This window comes from Scyliorhinus canicula, chromosome 1 (genome assembly GCF_902713615.1).
Source record: "Scyliorhinus canicula chromosome 1, sScyCan1.1, whole genome shotgun sequence".
Taxonomy (NCBI): Eukaryota; Metazoa; Chordata; class Chondrichthyes; order Carcharhiniformes; family Scyliorhinidae; genus Scyliorhinus; species Scyliorhinus canicula.
Genome location: NC_052146.1, coordinates 191,637,380 through 191,659,638, shown reverse-complemented (window position 1 = coordinate 191,659,638; position 22,259 = coordinate 191,637,380). Strand labels below are relative to the sequence as shown.

Below are 22,259 nucleotides of genomic sequence, written 5' to 3'. Positions count from 1 at the left end.
ATCTTGTGTCCTTGAACTTTCATTTTCTTTCTACCGCATGCAAACCCTTACCCACCTATGATTTTATAACCTCTCTGACTTCCTCCATTCCTGCATTTCTCTACATGCGCTCCACTCATCCATATTGGCTATACTTATAAAAGGTCTTTACTTGCTGTGAAGGGCTTACTTGCTGTAAAAGTCTTTGGAGCATCATGAGATTATGAAAGCTTCTACATAAATGCAAGTTATTTTACTTCTGTCCAGGTTTGAGTTTTACTTTGTTTTGCTCCACCCTCAGTCATAGAGCCACCAGTAGTCATTGTCCAATTTCACAGTAACACCCTTAAAATCTTTTTTCTTTGAAAGTCTGCTCAAAACCTAGCACTTCAATCTCCCTTCCCACCAATGTCCTAATTATCTCATCCACCGTTATCCCTCTGTGAAGCATTTTGTTTGCAACCGTAGTGTTATTTTTGAGCCCAAGATGAGCATGTGAGCAAATATCCATGCCACCAAGACAGCCTATTTCCACTTTCATAACATTGCCCAACTCTACGCATGCCTCAGCTCATCTGCTGAAAGTCTCAACCATGGCTTTGTTAAGTCTACACTATATTATTACATCACAATCCTGGCCAGCCTCCCATCTTCCATCCCCAAGAAACTTTAAGGTACCAAATTTTTCCTGCCCCTGTCCTAACTTGCACCAAGTCCCATTCACCATGCTCAGAATCTTCCATAACCTCATCTCATTGCACCTTTGTAGCCTTCTCTGCCATGGAAACGCTGAGGCATCCACACACTTTTAATCATGTCCTGTGCACACCCACAACCTGAATCATTCCAACTTTGGGGACTTGTCTTCAGTTGCCACGGTCTAAGCTTTGGAATCTATTCCCTAATACTTCTTCCTCCTCTATTGCTCCTTTCTCCTTCAAGATGCTCTTTAAAATCTAGCTCTTTTCCCAAGCTTTTGGCCACCTTAGGGGCAGCACGGTAGCATTGTGGATAGCACAATCGCTTCACAGCTCCAGGGTCCTAGGTTCGATTCCGGCTTGGGTCACTGTCTGTGCGGAGTCTGCACATCCTCCCCGTGTGTGCGTGGGTTTCCTCCGGGTGCTCCGGTTTCCTCCCACAGTCACAAAGATGTGCAGGTTAAGTGGATTGGCCATGATAAATTGCCCTTAGTGTCCAAAATTGCCCTTAGTGTTGGGTGGGGTTACTGGGTTATGGGGATAGGGTGGAGATGTTGACCTTGGGTAGGGTGCTCTTTCCAAGAGCCGGTGCAGACTTGATGGGCCGAATGGCCTCCTTCTGCACTGTAAATTCTATGATAACCTTCTGTATAATTACATATGTGACTTAATGTCAAATACTGTTAAACAAAACAAAACTGTGAAGTGCCTTAGATGTGTTAAAGGTGCGATAAGTTGCTGTTTCTTTAGGACAATATAATTACATTAAATGTATTGAAGGGCAAAGTCCCTCAATCAGAAGTAGCCACCTATATTATTTCACACACTAATTCTCCTATTACCCGTGGCCTCTTGAACGCTCACCATTTCCCCATCACCCTGTGCTAATTGTTGCCCTCCTATACACGTTCCTCCATGGCCTTCTCGCTTCTCCAACTCTGCAATCCCCCTATGCCCTGCATTTTTGCATTCATCCTTCACTTTTATCCTCTGGCTCATTTTGCAGTTCTCTTCATTCTACTCCATCCTCAGTCATAGGTCCGAGGACCTAGCGCTGTGTTCTGCCAGAGTTTTGAGTTCACAAATCACAGAGATAGTGAATATTCCACAGGGATAATGTAATGTTTGAGTCTTTTTGGATCTTCTTTTGGATGCTATAAAACCTCCATACTGCAACAGCCTAGGAACAGGCATTTTGCTCACCAACATTTTTCCTGCTTGTCAGTAAAGATGACACAAAGACCTTAAAAAATCCAGCTAAGGACACAGCTCTAAGGACTGAAGTCATTCTTGTCATTATCCTATTGTACTTACAAAGCTCTTCTCTGTCTAGTGACTGGGCGCCTCCACCAAACAAGCCTTTAAAGAATCCTCTGTTGGGAGCTTCTGGTGTTTCCACAGGAGTAAACAGTTCTCCTAGCATTTCCTGGAATAAAGTCAAATGTGTTTTATTTAAAACCTTTTTACAAAACCGAGGACATCCAAGTTGCACAAAATACTGCATTGCTAACTAGTTAGTAGCCTGTTGAAAACACTTCATAGGGAAAAAGACCCTTTAATTCTGGAAGTGAGTGTATCCCAGCCTTTTCCAAACCTGCTCCCTGCCACCCTCTCCAAACAACTGTATGAAGTCATATTTTGAGGTGCACCTTTACTGTTTTGAGTGGAGAAAGCAGATTTGAGCTGTTGGAATGCTATTGGTGCAATGCAAAGTTTGGATAAGTGCTTGAGCAGTAAAACACTGACATGCACATTACACACCAGTGGCTGAAAGGTGGCCGTTGCACCTGTGAAATGCACACAAAATCACTGCTTTAAGCCTTTTGTGAAGCTTTATTAGGAAGCAGCAAGATGAATTTTGTACTTTTCCAATCAATTGCCACGTCAGCAGGGATCAGGTGAGACCCCGCCAAGCAGCATGTCTGTGTTTTCCATCGAATGCATGACATCTCCCCCCAAAGCTCCCCCGCCAAAGAAAATTCCAGGCAGAGTGATGTTGTTAAAACTTTCCACCTGCCTTGAGCTGACTCATCCAGTTAAATCTGATCACATTAGGCATGAATAAAACATTGCAGTTCGCAGTTCAGGGTGTCTACCAAAGGGAAGGATTTGTTGCATTCAACAGATGCTGGTGTTGACTATTGGTCACAAAACTCAAGTTGATTGAATTCTAAGGAGCCCTAAATAGACTATGATCCAAGAGAACATTAGCGGAACAATTAAAACTTGATAAGTCAGTTCTACGCTGAGGGAGGCTTGAAAGTATGAACCAGTCAAGCAGTTCCTTGGAATGAGGAAACAACGGCAAGAGGAAACAACGGCAAAGGACAACAACAATACACAAGATTTGCCTAAACATAAAGCTATGAAATATCAGAGAGGCGACAACTAATCTGATTTGCTGCAGCTTCAACTGAAGCTTCTAGTTTCTGCACATTTTCCAGGTGAGCCAAGGATCACCTCTCCTGCTCAATGCTGGTGCCACCAAAAAACCCTGGCCTTTGTATGCAACAGTAGCAACTTGCAATTAACACAGTAAAATGAGTCAAAGCATAATCAGACCATTGACAATGAAAAAACAAAAGGATATATTAGGACAAAAAATAAATCGAAATCACTTTATCTGAATATGCAGAGAATCCACAAGATGATAGATGAACTAATGGGACAAATAGGCAGAGTGTTTAGATCTGATCGTCATTACAGAGACATGGTTACAAGGTGATCAAGTTTGGGAAATAAATATTCCAGGGAACAAAACATTTCAAATGGACAGGCAGAATGGAAAAGGTGAAGGTGCATCTGATAATATAAGATCATGCATTAGTGTAAAAAGGATCTTGGCTCAGAAAATCAGGAAGCAGACTTGGTAAGGGTCAGAAAATTCTAGTGGGAGTAGTTTATAGGCTCCCCGAACAGTAGTTACATCTTTGGGCAGAGCATTGAATAAGAAATGATTGGAGCTTGTAACAAAGGCAATGTAATATATGTAGGGGACTTTAATCTTACAATGTTTCTCTGACATTTGCTTGTATTCATAACAATAACAACCTTTTGGTGTCACAAGTATTAAGTTACTGTGAAAAGCCCCTAGTGGCCACATTCCGGCGCCTGTTCGGGTAAGCTGCTATGGTAATTGAACCCGTGCTGCTGGCCTTGTTCTGCATCACAAACCAGCTGTCTAGCCCACTGAGCTAAACCAGCCCTCATAGCAAACTTGTAGCAGTATATTATGGAGCTAACTCGAGATAAAGCTGACGAGATGTAAAGCTATTTTAGGTTTAATATTGTACAATGAGGCAGGGTCAATTAATACTATTGTAGGAAAAGATTCACTGGAAAATACTGATCATAATACAATTGAATTCCACATTAAGTTTGAAAACAACATATTCCAATCACAATGAAGAATCTTGAGCTTAAACCAAGTCAATTACATAGTTTTGCTGGCTAAGATTACAAGTTTTGGTGGTAAATAAAAATTGAGGAACATTTAGAAAAACCAAGTCAAAATATTCAACAAAAATACTTTTAACTGAAAACCAAAAACTCAGTGAGAACAATCCACCTTAGGCTTACTGAGGAGGTTTAGATTCTATTAGATTAAAAGAAGAGGCTTATAATATTGTAAAGAATAGTAGCAAGTCTAAGGATTGCTGTGTATTTTAGGAACCCAAGTACCACCAAAATGTTGATTAAAAAACGGAAAAAAATAGCATGAGAGAGTAAACGAGCCAGGAATATTAAATCAGATAAGAGCTCTTACAAGCATATAAAAAGGAAGAGAGTATTTAAAGTAAATACTGGCTACTTAGAAGCACAGATGTGTGAAACTATCATGGGGAGTGAGGAAGTCGCAGGGATACTGAACAAATATTTTGTGTCTGCATTCACGGGAGAAGACACAAGTTCCATAACAAAAACAGAAGGTGACCTCAGGGCTAATACGAGTGAGTAAATTAAGAAAGTTAATTTCAGAGGAGAAAAAAGTATTGGAGAAATTAAAGGGAATAAAATTAGACAAACTTTATGTCATATAACCTCGTTTAAAAGATATAGCTAGAGAAATAGTGGAACGCTGGATAGGATTTTCCCAAATTCCTGAGATTCTGGAATGGTGCTAGCCAATTTGAAGTTAGCAATTCGAACACCTGTATTCAAGAAAGCAGGGGGACAGAAAATGGTAACTAAGGTCAGTTCATCTGACAACCATCCAGAAAGTGCTGGAATCTATTGAGGAATCTATTAAATCTATTGAGGAATGCACTTAGGAAAGCCTATTATGATTATAACAAATCAATATGGTTTTACAAAAGAAAAATCCTGTTTGACAAATTTATAGGAGTTTTTTGAGCATGTAACTAGTAGGGTAGGTAAATGGGAAATCAGTAGGTGTAGTAGCCTTGAGTTTCCAAATGGCATTCATGAAGTTGAGGGTGATATAGAATCATAGAATCCCTATAATGCAGAAGGAGGCCATTTGGCCCATCGGGTCTGCACCAACCCTCTGAAAGAAATGAAATGAAAATCGCTTATTGTCACGAGTAGGCTTCAATGAAGTTACTGTGAAAAGCCCCTAGGCGCCACATTCCGGCGCCTGTTCAGGGAGGCTGGTACGGGAATTGAACCGTGCTGCTGGCCTGCCCTGGTCTGCTTTAAAAGCCAGCGATTTACCCAGTGTGCTAAACCAGCCCCTAGAGCACCACCCTTCACAGTCCCTATTCCCCTGGCCTATCCCAGCAATTCCACCTGGAAGCAATTTATCATGACCAATCCACCTAAACTGCACATCTTTGTGGGAGGAAACCGGAGCACCCAGAGGAAACCCACTCAGACACTGGAAGAATGTGCAAGCTTCACACAGTCACCCGAGGTCAGAATCGAACCTGGGTCTCTAGGCGCTGTGAGGCAGAAGTACTAACCACTGTTTTATACAGATAGAAAATTAGTTAACGTGCTAATTTGAATAGGACGAATCTGAAACCAGGCTTTTCCTTCAGCTGGGTTTATTTCCAAGACTACTGAGTAATGAGAGATGCCACTTGTTCCCCACAGCCAGTGTGAACTGTTTTTTACATTCTTGCAATGATACCCTGACCTTTCCCAAATTGGGGGCAGTTGCTCTTAATTATCAGCTGAAAGCACGCACACTAGTGCAGCATGATTCTAACATTAACAGATCGTCAGGATGCTGAGTCAGGAGAAATGGGGACTTTTTAAGTTGGCAAGCTGTGACTAGTGGAGAGCTGCAAAGGTAAGTACTGGGGCCTCAGCTATTTGCAATCCATAACATGACTTAAATGAAGAGATGGAAAGTAATACAACCAAGTTTGCTGACAGCACAAGCTGTGAGGGAGACAGAAACTGTCTACAACTCTTTGCAGCCTCTTTAACTAGGTGGGCAACAATATGGCAGATGGTGTATTATGTGGGAAGTGTGAGGTTATTCACTTTGGTTGTAAGAATAGAAAAGCAGAATATTTTTTAAGTGGCGTGAAACTTGTAAATGTTGTTGTGCAGAGAGATACTTGGGTGTACCCGTACAAGGAATGCACAAAGTAAGCATGCAGATAATGCAAACAAAGAAGAAAGAAAATGTCATCTTGGCCTTTTTGCAAAAAGGTTGGAGTACACAAATAAAGAAATCTTGCTTCAATTGTGTGGTGCTTCGGTGTGAGCACATGTGGAATAGCAGTTTTGGTCTTCAAGTTTAAGGAATTACTTTACTTGTATCAGAGGCAATAGAACAAAGGTTCACTAAATTTGTCCTTTGGATGAGAGGGTTGTCCTATGATGAGGGGCTAAGTAAATTGTGTCTGCATTCATTTAAAAGAATGAGATATGATCTTATTAAAAACTTCAAGATTATGAAGGGGCTTGACACGGAGATGTTTCCCCTGGTTGAGGAATCTAGAACAAAAGGGCACATTTTCAGGGCCAGCCAATATACAACAGAAAACAGCATTGCTGCAATGCTGAGTCGTAGAAATGCAAAAATAAACCAACTTATTTGTGATTCTGGTTATACTACCTGCCAGCACATGTCAGAATAACACCTTAAAGAGGACTGTGCCCAATGTGTCTCAGCTCCAGTTCTATATAGATGCCATGTAAGTGAAGAAATGAGAACAGGCACTTTAAAGGCTTGCTTCTGCAGTAGTTTTCACTGTGTAGAAATACAATGAACTTCGATGATCCTCACCTGCAAATTCTCACAAGTTCCTTGACTGTAAGTGATGCGCTGGATCTCAGTAGGGGAAACCAGATACAGAGCCTGCCCATTGTTGGTGAAACAGAAAGTACGAGCTATTCGCATGTCTGTCAGTGGCAAATAATTGACATCTAGCAGTGGCCGAAGGCTTGGTAAGCTTAAAAACAAAATCAGAATATGATTAAAAATAGGTATTCTATTACATTTCTCTTTGTGTATTATATATACATATCATCCGTTCAGATACACTAAATGTATATAAATCACCTGTCACAGATACACTGTATTATACATATGTTCCCTGTACCAGCTATCCCACATGCACTGTTCTACAAACAACTTTCCACTGGTATCAAATAGCCTGCATTATACTACTATATCAGACAGCATGTTTCGGACATGCATGACCAGCAGGCACCCGAGTCACGGTTAGAAAACCTTGGCTATAAGTTATCAAATAACCAAATATGCTTAATGATGCTTTAAAGAAGGAACGTCATTTTTTCCGGTCTAGACTTTATCACTATGACCTCAAATACAGATTGATGAATGACAATCATTCAAAATACTGATTTCAAGTATGATGTTGGAGGCCTTGAATAAAAAGTAGCAACATAGTGCCGTTGATAAAAGAACTCTGTTAGCTTGATGCAATACTCCCTCTTTACAATAGAGCTGTTATTCAAGTTGCCCCATATATTACCATGATAGTCTATGGAAAGATTTACATTTTTAAACTGCACTGATGAATTTGACCATTTTATAAATCTATTCAGTGCAAGTTCTAGAACAAATTCAATGTATATTTATAGAACATCTTCCACTTCCTCAGAACATCCCAAGGTGGACTAGTCCCAGGATTCCCTTAGTGTCCCATTATCCCATTGTTGCCAACTTTCAGACTGAATTCAGACAAGTCTCAGGACCCTCCCCAATATTCCCAGGCCATGGCTTCTAAATTGGATGTTTCATTCATCAGCACGTCAGTATGATTTTTTTCCTATATTACTGCCGTATCTCAAAACCATACCCTTGCAACTGAGTCACCATCCTACCTATGGATGCGTTTCCAAAGGAAAGTGGGAAAAGATAAAAATTAAATACACAGATAAAGGAAATTCCTCAAGGGTCAATCCAGCCTTAAAGCAACTCTAGGTGAGAGTTGCAGGTCTGGAAGGTGCTGTTATGTCAAATATATTAGCAGATCTCTGGCAGTGTTGCTTGGTGAATAGATAAGACAGGAAGAAACTTTCCCTTTGGTGGAGGGATCAATGACAAGGGGCATAAATTTAAGGCAAGGACAGGAGATTTTGAGGGGATGCGAGGAAACACTTTTTCATCCAGAGGGTGGTGGGAGTCTTGAACGCAGAGTTGCAGCTGGAAACCTGTCACCAGCACAGCACAGGCACAAGAGACCAATGAGGCCTGTTCTGTGCTTTCTGTAATTTCCATGAAATTTCCCTTCCGTAAATGTTGGGAGCGAAGTGAAAGTGTGCGTGATTCGAAAATTCCTGTAACATTGGAGCCACTTGTGTGCACTGGGGAAATGCGGTCTGTATTTATGAAACACTTTTTTAGTCTTCAGAATGTCCCAAAGTGTTTCACCACCAAAATAGTACATTTGAAATGCAGTTGTTTTGAAGGAAACATGACAGCCCATTTATACACAAAGGTCCCACAAACAGCAATTTAGAAAAAAACTTCTTTCATGGGATGTCAGCATCACTGACAAGACCAACATTTGATGCCCAAATGGCCAGCCCCAATTGTCTGCAAAGTGGTGCTGAGCCACATTTTTGAAACACTGCAGTTCACAATGTTAGAAGGGAGTGACAGTGAAGGAACAGCAGCATAGTTCCGAATCAGGATGGTGAGCGACTTGGGTGGGGAACTTGCAGGTGTCTGTGTTCCCATTCACCTGTCCTTCTAGGTGACACAGGTTGCAGGTCTGGAAAGTGCTGTTGAAGGAGGCCGGCAAGTTGCTGTAATGCAGTGGATAGCGTTCCACCAATTATATGCACAAACAGATAAGCTGTATTGGCAGAGGGATCATTGCTGGTCAAAGCACACGGACCATATTTCAACTTATTGAGCAAAAGATGGCTCCTCCAGCAACACAGCACTGATTATGTACTTGAAGTCACAATTTGCTGACTGGAATGCAAGAATGTTACAACTGAGCCAGGCTGGAAGGTGCTGAAAATTTACATTTTTTAAACCTATAATACCAAACTGGTAACAACAACCAATTATTTCCAATCAAACATCTTTGAATACAAAGTTCTGATAGCTTTACAACAGGTTATCAAGTACGTAGCAAATTTTAGTTTGTGCATTGCGAACATCTATCGCACATCTTGATTCAACCAGTTCATTCACACTTAAGCACAATGAGTTACCTGAATGTCATGATATGTCCATTGGCACAGAAGCATGCAAGGCAGATGCTCCCATTCAGTCCCACAATATCAGCACGAAGAACAAATGATGTTTCAGTTATGTTGTGTTTATAAATACAGTTTTGGGATGGCAGCGAGATAACTTTTGCCTGTTTTTCTGAACATATCACTGCGTACTGGGTTTCATTTATCTCCTGAGAGGATGAGGGGGAGACAGATACCGGCCTCAGTTTCCTACATTTATCCTTGTCCTCCTTCTCCTCTTGTACATTTGGTTCCCTCCATGGTTCGTGTGCTGGGTTGATGAGGCTTCCTGTGGTGTCCAGAAATGCCAATCGCAAAATTGCCCCCTTTAGTCTCAATATAGTCCCTGTAGAATATATAAAATAGAATATATAAAAGGACAATAGAGCTACACCATGTAAAACAAATCACCAATGTACATTGTACATTTATGGATTTCAGGTACAGCAGCAAGCCACTTTTCCCACTACTAAATATGCAAAATATACTGACATAACATTGAGAACAGTAAAATACTGCAGATACAGGAGACACTTAGCATGTTAGGTAGCATCTGTGGAGAGGGGAAGTGGGATTACGGTTTCAAAAATATGAAAATAGGGCAGCACGGTAGCACAGTTGCTTCACAACTCCAGGGTCCCAGGTTCGATTCCCGACTTGGGTCACTGTCTGTGCAAAGTCTGCACGTTGTCCCCGTGTCTGTGAGGGTTTCCTCCGGGTGCTCCGGTTTCCTCCCACAGTCCAAAGATGTGCAGGTTAGGTGGATTGGCTATGCTAAGGTCGCACGGTCAGCAGCTCCTGCCGATAACGGACTTTTGGGCCCTTTTACGGAGCTCCAGTGGCACTTGGACGACGATTCCCGGTGTGGGAACGAAAGTGAGGGTCCCCCAGCTCTGTATAGAGTGGACCAGGAGTGGGGCAATCAAAAAAGCGGCTTCGAAGAAGAGGGGAGAACGGGTGTGAAGAAACAAGATGGCGGCCGGCAGGGATCAGGCAGCGTGGGCCCAGTGGTCATGGTAGCAGCAGGAGTTTCTCAGAAGCTGCTTTGCTGAGTTAATGGCGGAGATGTTGGCCCCTATGAAGGCTTCTATTGAAAGGTTGGTGGAGGCCCAGAAGATGCAGGGGACGGCGATCAAGGAGGTGCAGCAGAAGGCCTCTGATAATGGGGACAAGATTCTGGGCCAGGCGGTTAGAGTGGAGGTGCACGAGACTCTGCACAAAAGGTGGCAGGAGAGGCTGGAAGACCTTGAAAACAGTTCAAGGAGACAGAACCTGCGGATTCTGGGTCTCCCTGAAGACGCGTGGAGGGGTCGGATGCGGGGGCGTATGTGACCACGATGCTGGGAACGCTGATGGGCGCGGGGGCTTTCCCGCGGCCCCTGGGGCTGGATGGGGCGCACAGAGTCCTGGCAAGGAGGCCTAGGGCGAACAAGCTGCCGAGTGCTATGGTGGTAAAATTCCACCGCTTCACCGATAAGGAGTGTGTCCTGCGATGGGCGAAGGAGGAGCGAAGTAGCAGGTGGGAGAACTGTGAAATCCGTATTTACCAGGACTCGGGTGCAGAGCTGGCCAAGAGGCGTGTGGGATTCAACCAGGCCAAGGCAGTCCTCCACAGCAAAGGGGTGAAGTTCGGGCTGTTACAACCGGCGAGGCTGTGGGTTACATATCAGGACCGGCACCACTATTTCGATAGGCCGAATGAGGCGTGGACTTTTATGAAGAACGAGAAGCTGGACTCGAACTAATGGACTGCAGTATGTTGTTGGGGCATGCTGGTGGGGTGGTGGGGGCGGTGTTATGTTGGGTTTTCTCCCCGTGTTCTCTTTTGTTTTTGTTGCTCTGTGCCCTAGGCCCTCGGGGTTCTGGGTTGGGTTGCAGTTGGGAAGAGCTGCACCACAGGTGATGGGGTCGGGCCAGACAGGGAGAGCGTTTTAGTCGCTCAACGTTGGGGGGGTAGCACCCGAAGTTTGTTTGTTTGAGAGAGTTATGTTTTCTTTTCTCTGAACACATGGGATGCAGGGGTAGAACTCTCTCTATCTCACTTAGTTGAGGGGGGTGGGGGAAGAGGGAGCCAACAGGGGCATTGGAGGTAGAGGTGGGAGCGGCCGAGGTCAGCATGAGTCAGCTGACTTGCGGGAGTGCAATGGGGGGGGGGGGGGAAGAGTTAAGCGAATGCTTGACTAGGGTGGGGGGGGGCTGGGATGCTGCTTTGCTGACTGGAGGGGAATCAATTTTCGGATAAAGGGGAGAGTTGGGACAGGGAGCCTCCGGAGAGGTTAGTCAGCAGGGGGGGGGGGGGGGGGGGGGGGGGGGGGGGGGGGGAGGAATGGTGAAGACCAGGGCGGTCGCAATCTTGGTGAGCAAGCTGGTGGCATAAGAGGCGGGGGGTATCGTGGCGGATAAAGGGGGTAGATATGTTATGATGAGCGGCAAACTGCAGGGGGCCCGGGTGGTGTTAGTGAATGTATGTTCTGAACTGGGACGATGCAGGGTTCATGAAGCGGATGTAGAGTCGGATTCTGGATTTGGAGTCAAGCAGTCTGGTAATGGGGAGTGGGGGGGACTTCAACACGGTCCTGGACCCGGCACTGGATCGGCCTAGGTCCAGATCGTGTAAGAGGCCGGCAGCGACCAAGGTCCTGAGGGGGTTCATGGACCAAATGGGAGGAGTGGACCCCTGGAGATTCGCTAGGCCAAGGGCGAAGGAGTTTTCTTTCTTCTGCCATGTTCACAAGGCGTACTCACGGATTGACTTTTTTGTGGTGAGCAGGGCGCTAATACCGAGAATGGAGGGGGTAGAGTACTCAGCCATTGCGATTTCAGACCATGCCCCGCACTGGGTGGAGTTGGGGCTGGGGGAGGAGAGAGGCCAACGCCCTCTGTGGAGACTGGACGTAGGACTATTGGTGGATGAGGAGGTCTGTGGGCGGATTCGGAGGAGTATCTAAAGCTATGTGGCAACCAACGATACTGGGGACGTTTCAGTGAGTGTGGTCTAGGAGGCACTGAAGGCAGTTATCAGGGGGAAGCTAATTTCAGTCAGGGCCCACAGGGAGAAAAGGGATAGGATGGAAAGGGATAAGATGGAAAGGGAGAGGTTGGTGGGGGAGATGAAGGTTGGTGGTTGGATGAAGCGATTCTTGGACCAACTGAGGTTTCCGAAGGTGGAGGAGGGATGTGTAGAGGGATTGGGGGCCCCGATTGAGATGGAAGAATTGGTTAAGGGTTTGGAGGGTATGCAGTCGGGCAAGGCCCGGGACCTGTAGAATTTAACAGGAAATTCTCAAGAGCTGTTGGGCCCGCTATTGTTGAGAACCTTCAACGAGGCTAAGGAGAAGGGAATCCTACCCCGACAATGTCACAGGCTCTGATCTTGTTCATCCTTAAACAAGATAAGGACCCATTGCAATGTGGCTCCTACAGGCCGATATCCCTCCTTAATGTAGATGCCAAACTGTTGGCCAAGATCCTGGCCACCAGAATTGAGGACCGTGTCCTGGGAGTGATCAATGAGGATCAGACGGGGTTTGTGCAGGGCAGGCAGCTGAACACGAATGTGCGGAGGCTCCTGAATGTGATTATGATGCCCTCGGAAGGAGGGGATGCAGAAGTGGTGGCGGCAATGGACGTGGAAAAAGCCTTCGATTGGGTGGAGTGGGAGTACCTGTGGGAAGTGTTAGGCAGATTTCGATTTGGCGAGGAATTTATATGGTGGGTTTGTTGCTGTATCAGGCCCCTGTAGCGAGTGTGTCAACGAACCGGCTGCGGTCGGAGTACTTTACGCTACATCGAGGAACGAGGCAGGGGTGCCCTGTCCCCCCTGCTGTTTGCCCTGGCAATTGAGCCGCTGGCCATGGCGCTGAGGGTGTCTAGAAACTGGAGGGGGCTGGTTCGGGGGGAGGAGTATCGGGTTTCACTGTATGCGGGTGACCTGATCCTGTACATTTCTGGTGGAGGAGATGGGGGAGGTCATGCAGATCCTTCAAGATTTCTGGGACTTTTCGGGGTATAAGCTGAATGTCGGGAAAAGCGAGCTTTTCGTGATACATGCGAGGGGCCAGGAAAAGAGACTGGGAGAGCTACCGCTTAATCTGGTGGAGAGGAGCTTTTGCTATTTGGGCATACAGGTGGCTAAGAGTTGGGATGCCCTGCACAAGCTCAATCTAGCGCGGCTGGTGGATCAGATGGAGGAGGACTTTAAGAGGTGGGACATGCTGCCGCTTTCCCTGGCGGGCAGGGTGCAGTCTGTGAAGATGACAGTCCTCCCCAGGTTCTTGTTCGTCTTCAAGTGCCTTCCCACCCTCATCCCCAAGTCCTTCTTCAGGCGGGTGAACAGGATTATTATGGGATTTGTGTGGGCAAACAAGACCCCGCGTGTTAAGAGACTGTTCTTAGATTGCAGTCGGGGGGGGGGGGGGGGGGGGGGGGGGGGGGGGGGGGGGGGGGGGGGGGGGGCCTGGCACTGCCAAACTTCTGCAGCTATTACTGGGCAGCGAATATATCCATGATTCGGAAATGGGTAGTAGAGGGAGGGAGGGAGGCGGGGGGGGGGGGGGGGGGGGGGGGGGGGGGGAAGCTGTTGGAGGAGGCGTCTTGCAGGAATACTAGCCTGGGGGCATTGATAACGGCACCACTGCTGCCGATACGGTACACCACGAGCCCAGTGGTGATGGCGACATTGAGGATCTGGAGTCAGTGGAGACGACACGGGGGAGGTAGGGGCCTCAGTTTTAGGCCTCGATACGGATCAATCACAGGTTCGTTCCAGGTAGAATAGACGGTGGGTTCCTAAGCCGGCACAGAGCAGGTATCAAAAGGATGGGGGACTTGTTTATTGATGGGACTTTTGCTAGCCTGAGGGCGCTGGAAGAGAAATTTGGGTTGCCTCCAGGGAATACCTTTAGGTACTTGCAGGTCCAGGCTTTCGTGAGGAAGCAGGTGGGGGAATTTCCGCTGCTACCGGCCCAGAGGATACAGGACAGGGTGGTCTCGGGCGTGAGTAGGAGACGGAAAGGTATCAGATATATACCAGGAGCTGTAGGAGGCCTCGGTGGAAGAGCTAAAGGGCAAGTGTGAGGAGGAGCTGGGTGAGGAGCTGGATGAAGGCCTGTGGGCTAACGCCCTGGGCAGGGTCAATTCCTCCTCATCTTGTGCCAGGATTAGCCCGATTCAGTTCAAGGTGGTGCACCGGGCGCATATGACAGTGGCGAGAATGAGTAAGTTCTTTAGGGTGGAGGACAGGTGTGTGAGGTGTTCAGGGAGGCCAGCAAACCATGTCCATATGTTTTGGGCATGCCCGGCACTTACAGAATTCTGGAGAGGCTTTGCAAAGGCTATGTCCAAGGTCTTGGACACTCGGGTAAAACCGAGTTGGGGGACAGCGATATTTGGGGTGTCAGAAGATCCAGGAGTGCAGGAATCGAAAGAGGCCGAAGTCTTGGCCTTTGCTTCCTTGGTAGCCCGGAGACGACTCTTGTTAATGTGGAGGGACATGAAACCCCCCAAGAGTGGAGACTTGGGTCAGTGGGTTTCTAAGCTTGGAAAGAATAAAGTTTGCCGTAAGAGGTTCCTTGCAGGGGTTCTCCAGGCGGTGGCAACCGTTCCTAGACTTTCTCGCGGAACGTTAAGTGGAGGTCAGCAGCAGCAGCAAACCGGGGGGCGGGGGGAGAACACAATCTGCATTGTACCTGAATCCGGCTGAATGACAAACTGGAATCAGCGGGAGAAACAAAGTTGACAAACTGTTGCAAGTAGTATCTTTTGGGTCACATTTTGCCATTATACAGCATGAACTTTAAGCAAGGTGAGAGGGGAAAACCAAGAAATTATAAACCAGTTTGTCTAAATTCAGGAAATATTAGAGTCTGTAATTAAGAATAGGGTTACAGAACACCTTCAAAGTTTTCAGTTGATCAGAGAGCCAGCATAGACTTGTCAAGGGTAGGTCGTTCCTGACCACCCGCCTCAATTTTTTGAAGTTGTGGTCAGGAAAATGTGCTTTTATATTGACTTCTGGGAGACAATTGATAAAGTTCCTCATGGAAAACTTTTAGCTAAAATTGAAGTTCATGGAATTGAAGTCACATTTTTGATTTGATTAGGAAATTGACTGCGTAGCAGGAGATGGTGAGCAACTACTCGAATTGGCAGGATGCGTCAGGACCACAACTATCCACTGTATTAATTAATGACTCAAGATGATGGGCTAGAAAGACACATATCCAAATTTGCGATGACACAAAGATAGGTGGCACTGTAAGTGGTACAGGTAAAAAAATATTGATAGATTAGGTGAAGGGGTAAAACTCAATGGAGATTATATATTTTGGGCCCGGAAAGGTTAGAACATGGTAAAGAACTAGTAAGAGTGAAGATCCAAAGAGACTTAGGGATTCAGCTACATAGATCATTAACCAGGAACCAGTGCAGAAAATAATGAAAACAGGCTAATGGAATGCTAGCCTTTATACCCAGAGGAATAGAATACAAAGCTTCGGAGGTCATGCTACAGTATTCAAAGGCCTGGTTAGATTACACTGGAGGTACGGTGTTCAGTTCTGGGTACAAATATCATTGAAATTTAATTGTTGTGTGCAGCCAGTTTTTAAAAAATGTGCATTTCCTTTAAACATGCATTTATATAGCATCTTTAATACAGCAAAAATGTCCTTCAATTCTTTTCTCTACAATGCCTTGATACAGGAACTATGATTGTATAAATGCTCTTACCACTGGGAGACACGATGACTGGCTGAGTAAGTCTCTGCTCTCCTCCAGGTGGCAGATTCAGTACTATGACCAGTACCGTGCCAAGTGTAGTCCCTACCCAAAGACATGGTGATGTGCATGTGTCCGCCTTTCGGGTGTAAGTCTCACAGAAGTGAAGAGCTGTGATTGCCTCTCGAGACTCCTTGTCAATGCTGGTAACACTGGAACTGCGAGAACGGCTGAAAGAGTTGTCTCTCACATCTGATTTGGAAACATGAGAAGTAAAATTCTTCATTTAAATAGACCAGAGCACAAATCAAGGTATCTGCAGCTTAAATTATCTGGACATGATTAATGACCCAGAATTTGACATTTTATATTTCAAATAAATTTGTTCCCACTTAATTGATTTGTTGATATAGAAAGTTAGTAGTCAGATCAGTTAATCCACACATACTAGTAAAGCCTGATGGTAGCAAGCACTTACTATCAGGAGGGGCATCAAGTCAGTCTCCAACGGGCTGCTGAAATCGTACGAGGAGACATTTTGCTTTTAATTATTTTTCTCCCCAACATTTTGGCCCTTTATTTTCTTTTGCCTTGTTTCACAACTTATGAGACATTACATATATATTTTATGAGCTTGTACAATTTGATGACTTTGTGCATGGAGGGGGGGGGGGGGGGGGGGGGAGAGGGGAGAGAAGAGAAGAGAACATGATGTTGATGTATTATCTCCCCAGGCAATGTGAATTTAAGGGTTGCATCAATTCCTCGGTGTCTAGGGTGCAGTCAGGCCATTAAGGTATGTAGGTTACTGCTTGGGAATATTTCTAGTTGATAAGACACTTTCAGTTTCTGATTTTGAAAGGTGATCTGGGGGACAGGGGTTAGGGATTATGCCAAAGCAGCCTCCAAGAGTGGCCACAGACTATATGGTATTTGTCCAATTGTATGCAGATATTTTCCATCACTTGTTGCAATTGTTATCTGCTCAACAGGTGCTTCATCCATGCTTTACGTTGTGACTGCCCGCTGTCATATTCAATAAAGTCAGCAATTTTCACTTATGCAGCAAATGACACAAGGGTTTTCTCAAATAGGGATTAGTTACATTGCGGGTGGGAGAAACGTCTCTTGGGAGGAGAAGCCACAAGTGTCTTTGCCGCTAGGCGCCAAAAGCCACTTCATCTGCTCTTGACACTGATGTTGTGAAAAGTGGCTATTGTACATCACATTACCACGGCTTCCCCTAGCTTGCATATCTCCAAAAGCACCCCTTCCTCTAGTTGGTATCAGCAAAACCCTCAAATTTATGGCCAATAATCCGTGTCAATTCAGATTGAAAATTTTAATTTTTCAGGTTAGCCATGGAATAAGTAATAGTGCAGACTGATCTTGTTAAATCATTAGGGGGTCTCCATAGTTAAATATGGATTAGGAAGATCTGACTGTATATGCAGCCTTTTTGCATCAACAAAAAGATGCAGGCGTGCTGTACCCATGTGTATTTTTAGTTAACCATTATAGAAGGGAACTCATCATACCATACTTCATTTCACAGGATTTTCTGTACACGTTAGTGCAATGTAATCTAAAAATAGGAATCAGATGAGTCAACTCGTGATTATTACCGCAGATTTTGAAGAATCTATTGGTGATAGAAAATTAATACCCAAAATGAACATGCAGGTTAGGTTGATCAAAGATTAATGTAAAACCTCAATCCCATTACCAAGTTTTTCAGAAGTGGAGCCTTACTAAAGAAATGTGCACATAGAGAAGTCATACTCCAAACATTGTTTTTAAGTTGCTTCATTCCTTCAGGGTGATGATTATGGAGTTGGTCTCTGCTCTTTGACTCAAATCCAAGCTCTATCATTGGCAGAGAGCAAAGAATGGAGGTCAGTGCTATAATGATGAGACACTGCCCGAACGTAAAATAAAATCGCCGTTGGGTTATAAATAATGCAGATGTTTCTTTCATGAAGTCCTATGCACTGGAGAAAAGCTACCAATGTATTGTTATACACCCACTAGCAAACTGTATTATTACCTTACTATACACCCACTGCCATACTGCTTGGTTACACTGGTTAAACAGTCAGATTCCAAATATAGCACCAATATACAGTATGTTCAACATCAACCATGGCAAATCCTGGAAATCATATTGATCATTTAACTCTTACAACAAGCGATGACCTTGTTCTACAGGTGATCTAACATCAGACTGCAAACTGGTGCAAAGCCAAATAAGTTTTAACAGTTCACTTGTGAACTTTTAAATTTGAATGACTTTAAAGTTACCAGTCCTCCTCCCATTCTCTGAAGGTGAACATTCTTATCAGCTTATTTCATTGAGCACAGTACAGATAAGAACCAAGATATCCTGAGAGGAAAAATACATGTTCAACTTTACTTGAAAGACATTTTCCACTTTACTTCATTTTTTTGCAATCTTTTTCAGCTTGAGAATTCTCACACCTAATGTTCAATTTTGTTCCTGGGTCTTTTCATCAGCTGAGACCCTGTAACCCAGTTATTTAAACTAACAATTAAGCATGAATTAAGTGATCATTTTCAAACAGCACTTCCTCAAGGCTTCCTTGCTTTTTCTTTGTTCCCAGAGCATTCACAAGGCCAAGATGTTACAGGTTGATGCAGATATCTAACATCAGTCCTGTATTAATCAGGTAGATGATAACAACAGTTTAGATGGTGCTCAGAACACTGGGTTTCAGTAGAGACATTGTCTCGTGTACAGACATGCTGGTTTCTTTTGTCATGTTATGCCTGGGTGCTCAATATGTAACAACACAGTAAGGTAACCCAAGGGTCGAACAAAATTACCTCCTTGTGATCTGAACCAGATATTCACATGTCTCATACATGCCCCTAAGTGAGGTTGTCCAATCTTTTTGAAGTCACACTGACAATATTTAATTTGATGAGAAAAACTTGTCTTTCTGAATTATATTCAATAATGTCAAAGCTACGTTTCCCCACATCAGTGGGCCAGGCAAACAAAATTATTTTGGACTTGGATTTGTCACATGTACAGAGGTACAGTGAAAAGTATTGTTCTGCCAGTCCAGACAGATCGTTCCATACATGAAAAAAAACATACGATAGATACACAATATAAATACATAGACACAGGCATCGGCTGAAGCATACGGAGTGTACTACTACTCAGTAGAGAAGATGCGTGGAGATCAGTTCAGCCCATAAGAGGGTCATTCAGGTGTCTGGTAACAGCGGGGAAGAAGCAGTTTTTGAATCTGTTTGTGTGTGTTCTCAGACTTTTGTATCTCCTGGGTGGGAGGGGTCTTTGATTATGCTGCCCACTTAACTGCTCTTTTGCACTCTAATGCTGATGAAAGCCTGCCGTAGTAACTTGTTTAAAAATTGTTCAACAATCACTAGACCGCTGATATTCTTTTATCTGATTAATGTCAGAGAGATAGCTGATGTCCCTAATGCCCATTATATAAAGGATGGCCTCTCAATAAAAAAAAAAGTCCAGCCAGTGTAGTAACGTTATTATTCTGTGAAACAAAAGCAGGAAATGTTGTAAGCCTACTCTGTCTGTAATGCATTGCAGAGATACCATCCAGAAAACTGTCAGTGCATCAACCTCATGTCATTAAATTGGCCACAGGAGTTTGATTGTCTCCAAGTTTCGGAATTCTTGATTCACTATCACACAACGTCTATTGTTATGCCACCACCGCAGTGATGGAACATGTATTCATTTGCTTATTTTTTAAAATCTTGAAGCTACGTTAACACCCAGCGCTTCAATCCCAGTTAGTATCAGGTTTCGAATGGTCAAAGTGACCTATTGAAATAAGTGGGAACAGGAAATGTACAAATATTCAAAGGTCACGCAACATATGTGGGAAGAAGATAGGATTAATGTTTCCTTTCTACAGAATTGCTGCCTGACCTAAATATGAATCAGCATTTTCTGCTCTTACCTCCAGCCTTTTGCTTTTTGTCCTCTTGAAACAAATGCCTTGTTTGAAATTTAAAGGCCCATAAAGAGCTAACTTAAGCAATGTTGTAACCACCTCACTGGATACTTCAAATACATAAAAAATTAAAATGGCTGGCTGAAATTCCACTTTCAACCTGCAACCTAAGGGGTGTGATGAGTTGGGAAGACAAATGACATTTCACAAACTAATCTTTTTTAATTCATTTACGAGATGTGGGTGTCACTGGTTCGGCCAGCATTTGTTGCCCATCCCTAGTTCTCCTTCTACTGCTAGAACAAAGCATATAAACTAACTATAAAAACATTTCAAAAACTAGCTAAATTTTCAATCCAAGCCTTTAATCTTTGGAATTTTGGCAGTGAAACAAACATAGGAATAGGATGAAGGTATCATCTTTCTGTTGGCTAGAAGGTTTGTGCACTCTCCATCTACTTGGATGTGGCCAATAATCCATGTCATAAACCTGTCCACACTGTGCACGGACATTCTGGTGTGGAAATGAACAAGCTCAGGGTACGTCTGAATTTAGAGTTTGACAATATTATTCAGGCCTTTAGCTTCAATATTTTGAACTGAGCCGAATGTCCTTTTTGGTCTCCTTAATTTCTTACATCCCTTGTTTCTATCTATTTGCTCTATACCTGACTCTGGAAGTACTTCTGGTAGATTACTATTACATAAATTAGAAAAGCTGTTTCATCACAACACTGACATCTACCGTAAATGAGGGGAAAACAAAACCTTTTTCTGAAAAATACTTCAAACCGTTCATACCTACAGAGTAATAAGCTGAAAATAAAATCAAAACCCGATTCCACAAAGATTACTTTTCTACAGAAAAACAGATTAAGCTACATAAATCTCTTCAACAGCTGGACAATCAATAACTATGTCATAGAAGACATGGCTAATCTTAAATGATGGCAGCTATAACATATAAATGTGGAGGGCATTTAGAATAGATGAGAAGGGAGACAAACGGGAAAATTGAATGCACATATCTTGCGCATAAGGCATACTTGGAGACTAGGGTAGACAAATGAGCACAGAAGTAAAAAAGAACAATGGTATGAAATTCTCCTTGTTTATTTGTGTTCAATGAGAAATGGGCCAGGTGATTTGGGTTTGGTAAAGACATTGAAATAACTCATCAATATTAGAAGGGGAGTGAGAGGCGGCACATGGTACAGTGGTTAGCACTGCTGCCTACGGCACTGAGGACCTGGGTTCGAATCCTGGTCCTGGGTCACTGTCCGTGTGGAGTTTGCACATTTTCCCTGCGTCTGCCTGGGTTTCACCCCCACAACTCAAAAGATGTGCAGGGTGGGTGGATTGTCCACGCTAAATTGTCCCTTGACTGAAAACAAAATAATTGGGTACTCTAAATTTATATTTTAAAAAAGGGGAGTGAGGAACATCAGTAACACTGTCAGGAGACATGCCTTGAAACTAGGAATGTCCAAGAGCATTCCGGGTTCATATACACCTCCACTACAAAATTGTATTTATCTGTGCCTTCAGTGTAGCAAAATGTCCCAAGGCACTTCAGAGTTATTAAATACAGCTTGACATCATGAAACATAGATATAAGGACTGATGACCAAAAAAAGCTTGGCCGAGGCAGGTTTTAAGGAGCACCTTAAGAGGCAAAAGAAGGGTAAAAAGGCAAAGTATTTTAGGGACAAAATTCCAGAGCTCAGGGTCAAGTTAGGACCCGGCAGCAGAGTTCAGAGGGTGCAACGCGGGAGGCCAGCCATGTGCTTGTTGGAATAGTCAAGTCTAGAGGTAACAAATACATGGGTCATAGTTTCAGCAGCAGGTGAGTCAAGGCAGGGTGGAGTCAGGTGTTTTTTTACAGACATGGAAAGGAGCATATGTGGTCATAAGTTCATTGTGTGGGCTACAGTGGATAGTACTGTTGCTTCATAGCTCCAGGGTCCCAGGTTCGATTCCCAGCTTGGGTCACTGTCTGTGTGGAGTCTGCATGTTCTCCTTGTGTCTGTGTGAGTTTCCTCCGGGTCTCCGGTTTCCTCCCACAAGTCCCAAAAGAAGTACATCTTAGATAATTTGGACATTCTGAATTCTCCCTCTGTGTCTACGAACAGGCGCTGGAATGTGGAGAGTAGGGGCTTTTCACAGTAACTTCATTGCAGTGTTAATGTAAGCCTACTTGTGACAATAATGATTATTATTATGAAAGGTTCAGTCTCTCACTGCCAGGGAGAAGATGAAGTCG

The 22,259-nt window shown here is 44.1% G+C and overlaps 1 protein-coding gene across 5 annotated transcripts in view; it reads right to left on the bottom strand.

Annotated features, from left to right (window-relative positions):
* Positions 1–22,259, bottom strand: part of stxbp5a (syntaxin binding protein 5a (tomosyn)) — a 222,239-nt gene that overhangs the window by 11,821 nt on the left and 188,159 nt on the right. For 4 of the 5 annotated variants that reach the window (XM_038805151.1, XM_038805169.1, XM_038805159.1 and 1 more), the window contains 4 exons: positions 16,041–16,280; positions 9,288–9,657; positions 6,880–7,045; positions 1,992–2,103 (listed from right to left, as the gene is read on the bottom strand). In XM_038805151.1, coding sequence (XP_038661079.1) covers positions 1,992–2,103; positions 6,880–7,045; positions 9,288–9,657; positions 16,041–16,280 — 888 coding nt within the window. Of the gene's footprint in view, positions 1–1,991; positions 2,104–6,879; positions 7,046–9,287; positions 9,658–16,040; positions 16,281–17,780; positions 17,895–22,259 lie in introns of all 5 variants that reach the window. The other variant, XM_038805189.1, reaches the window with a different exon arrangement.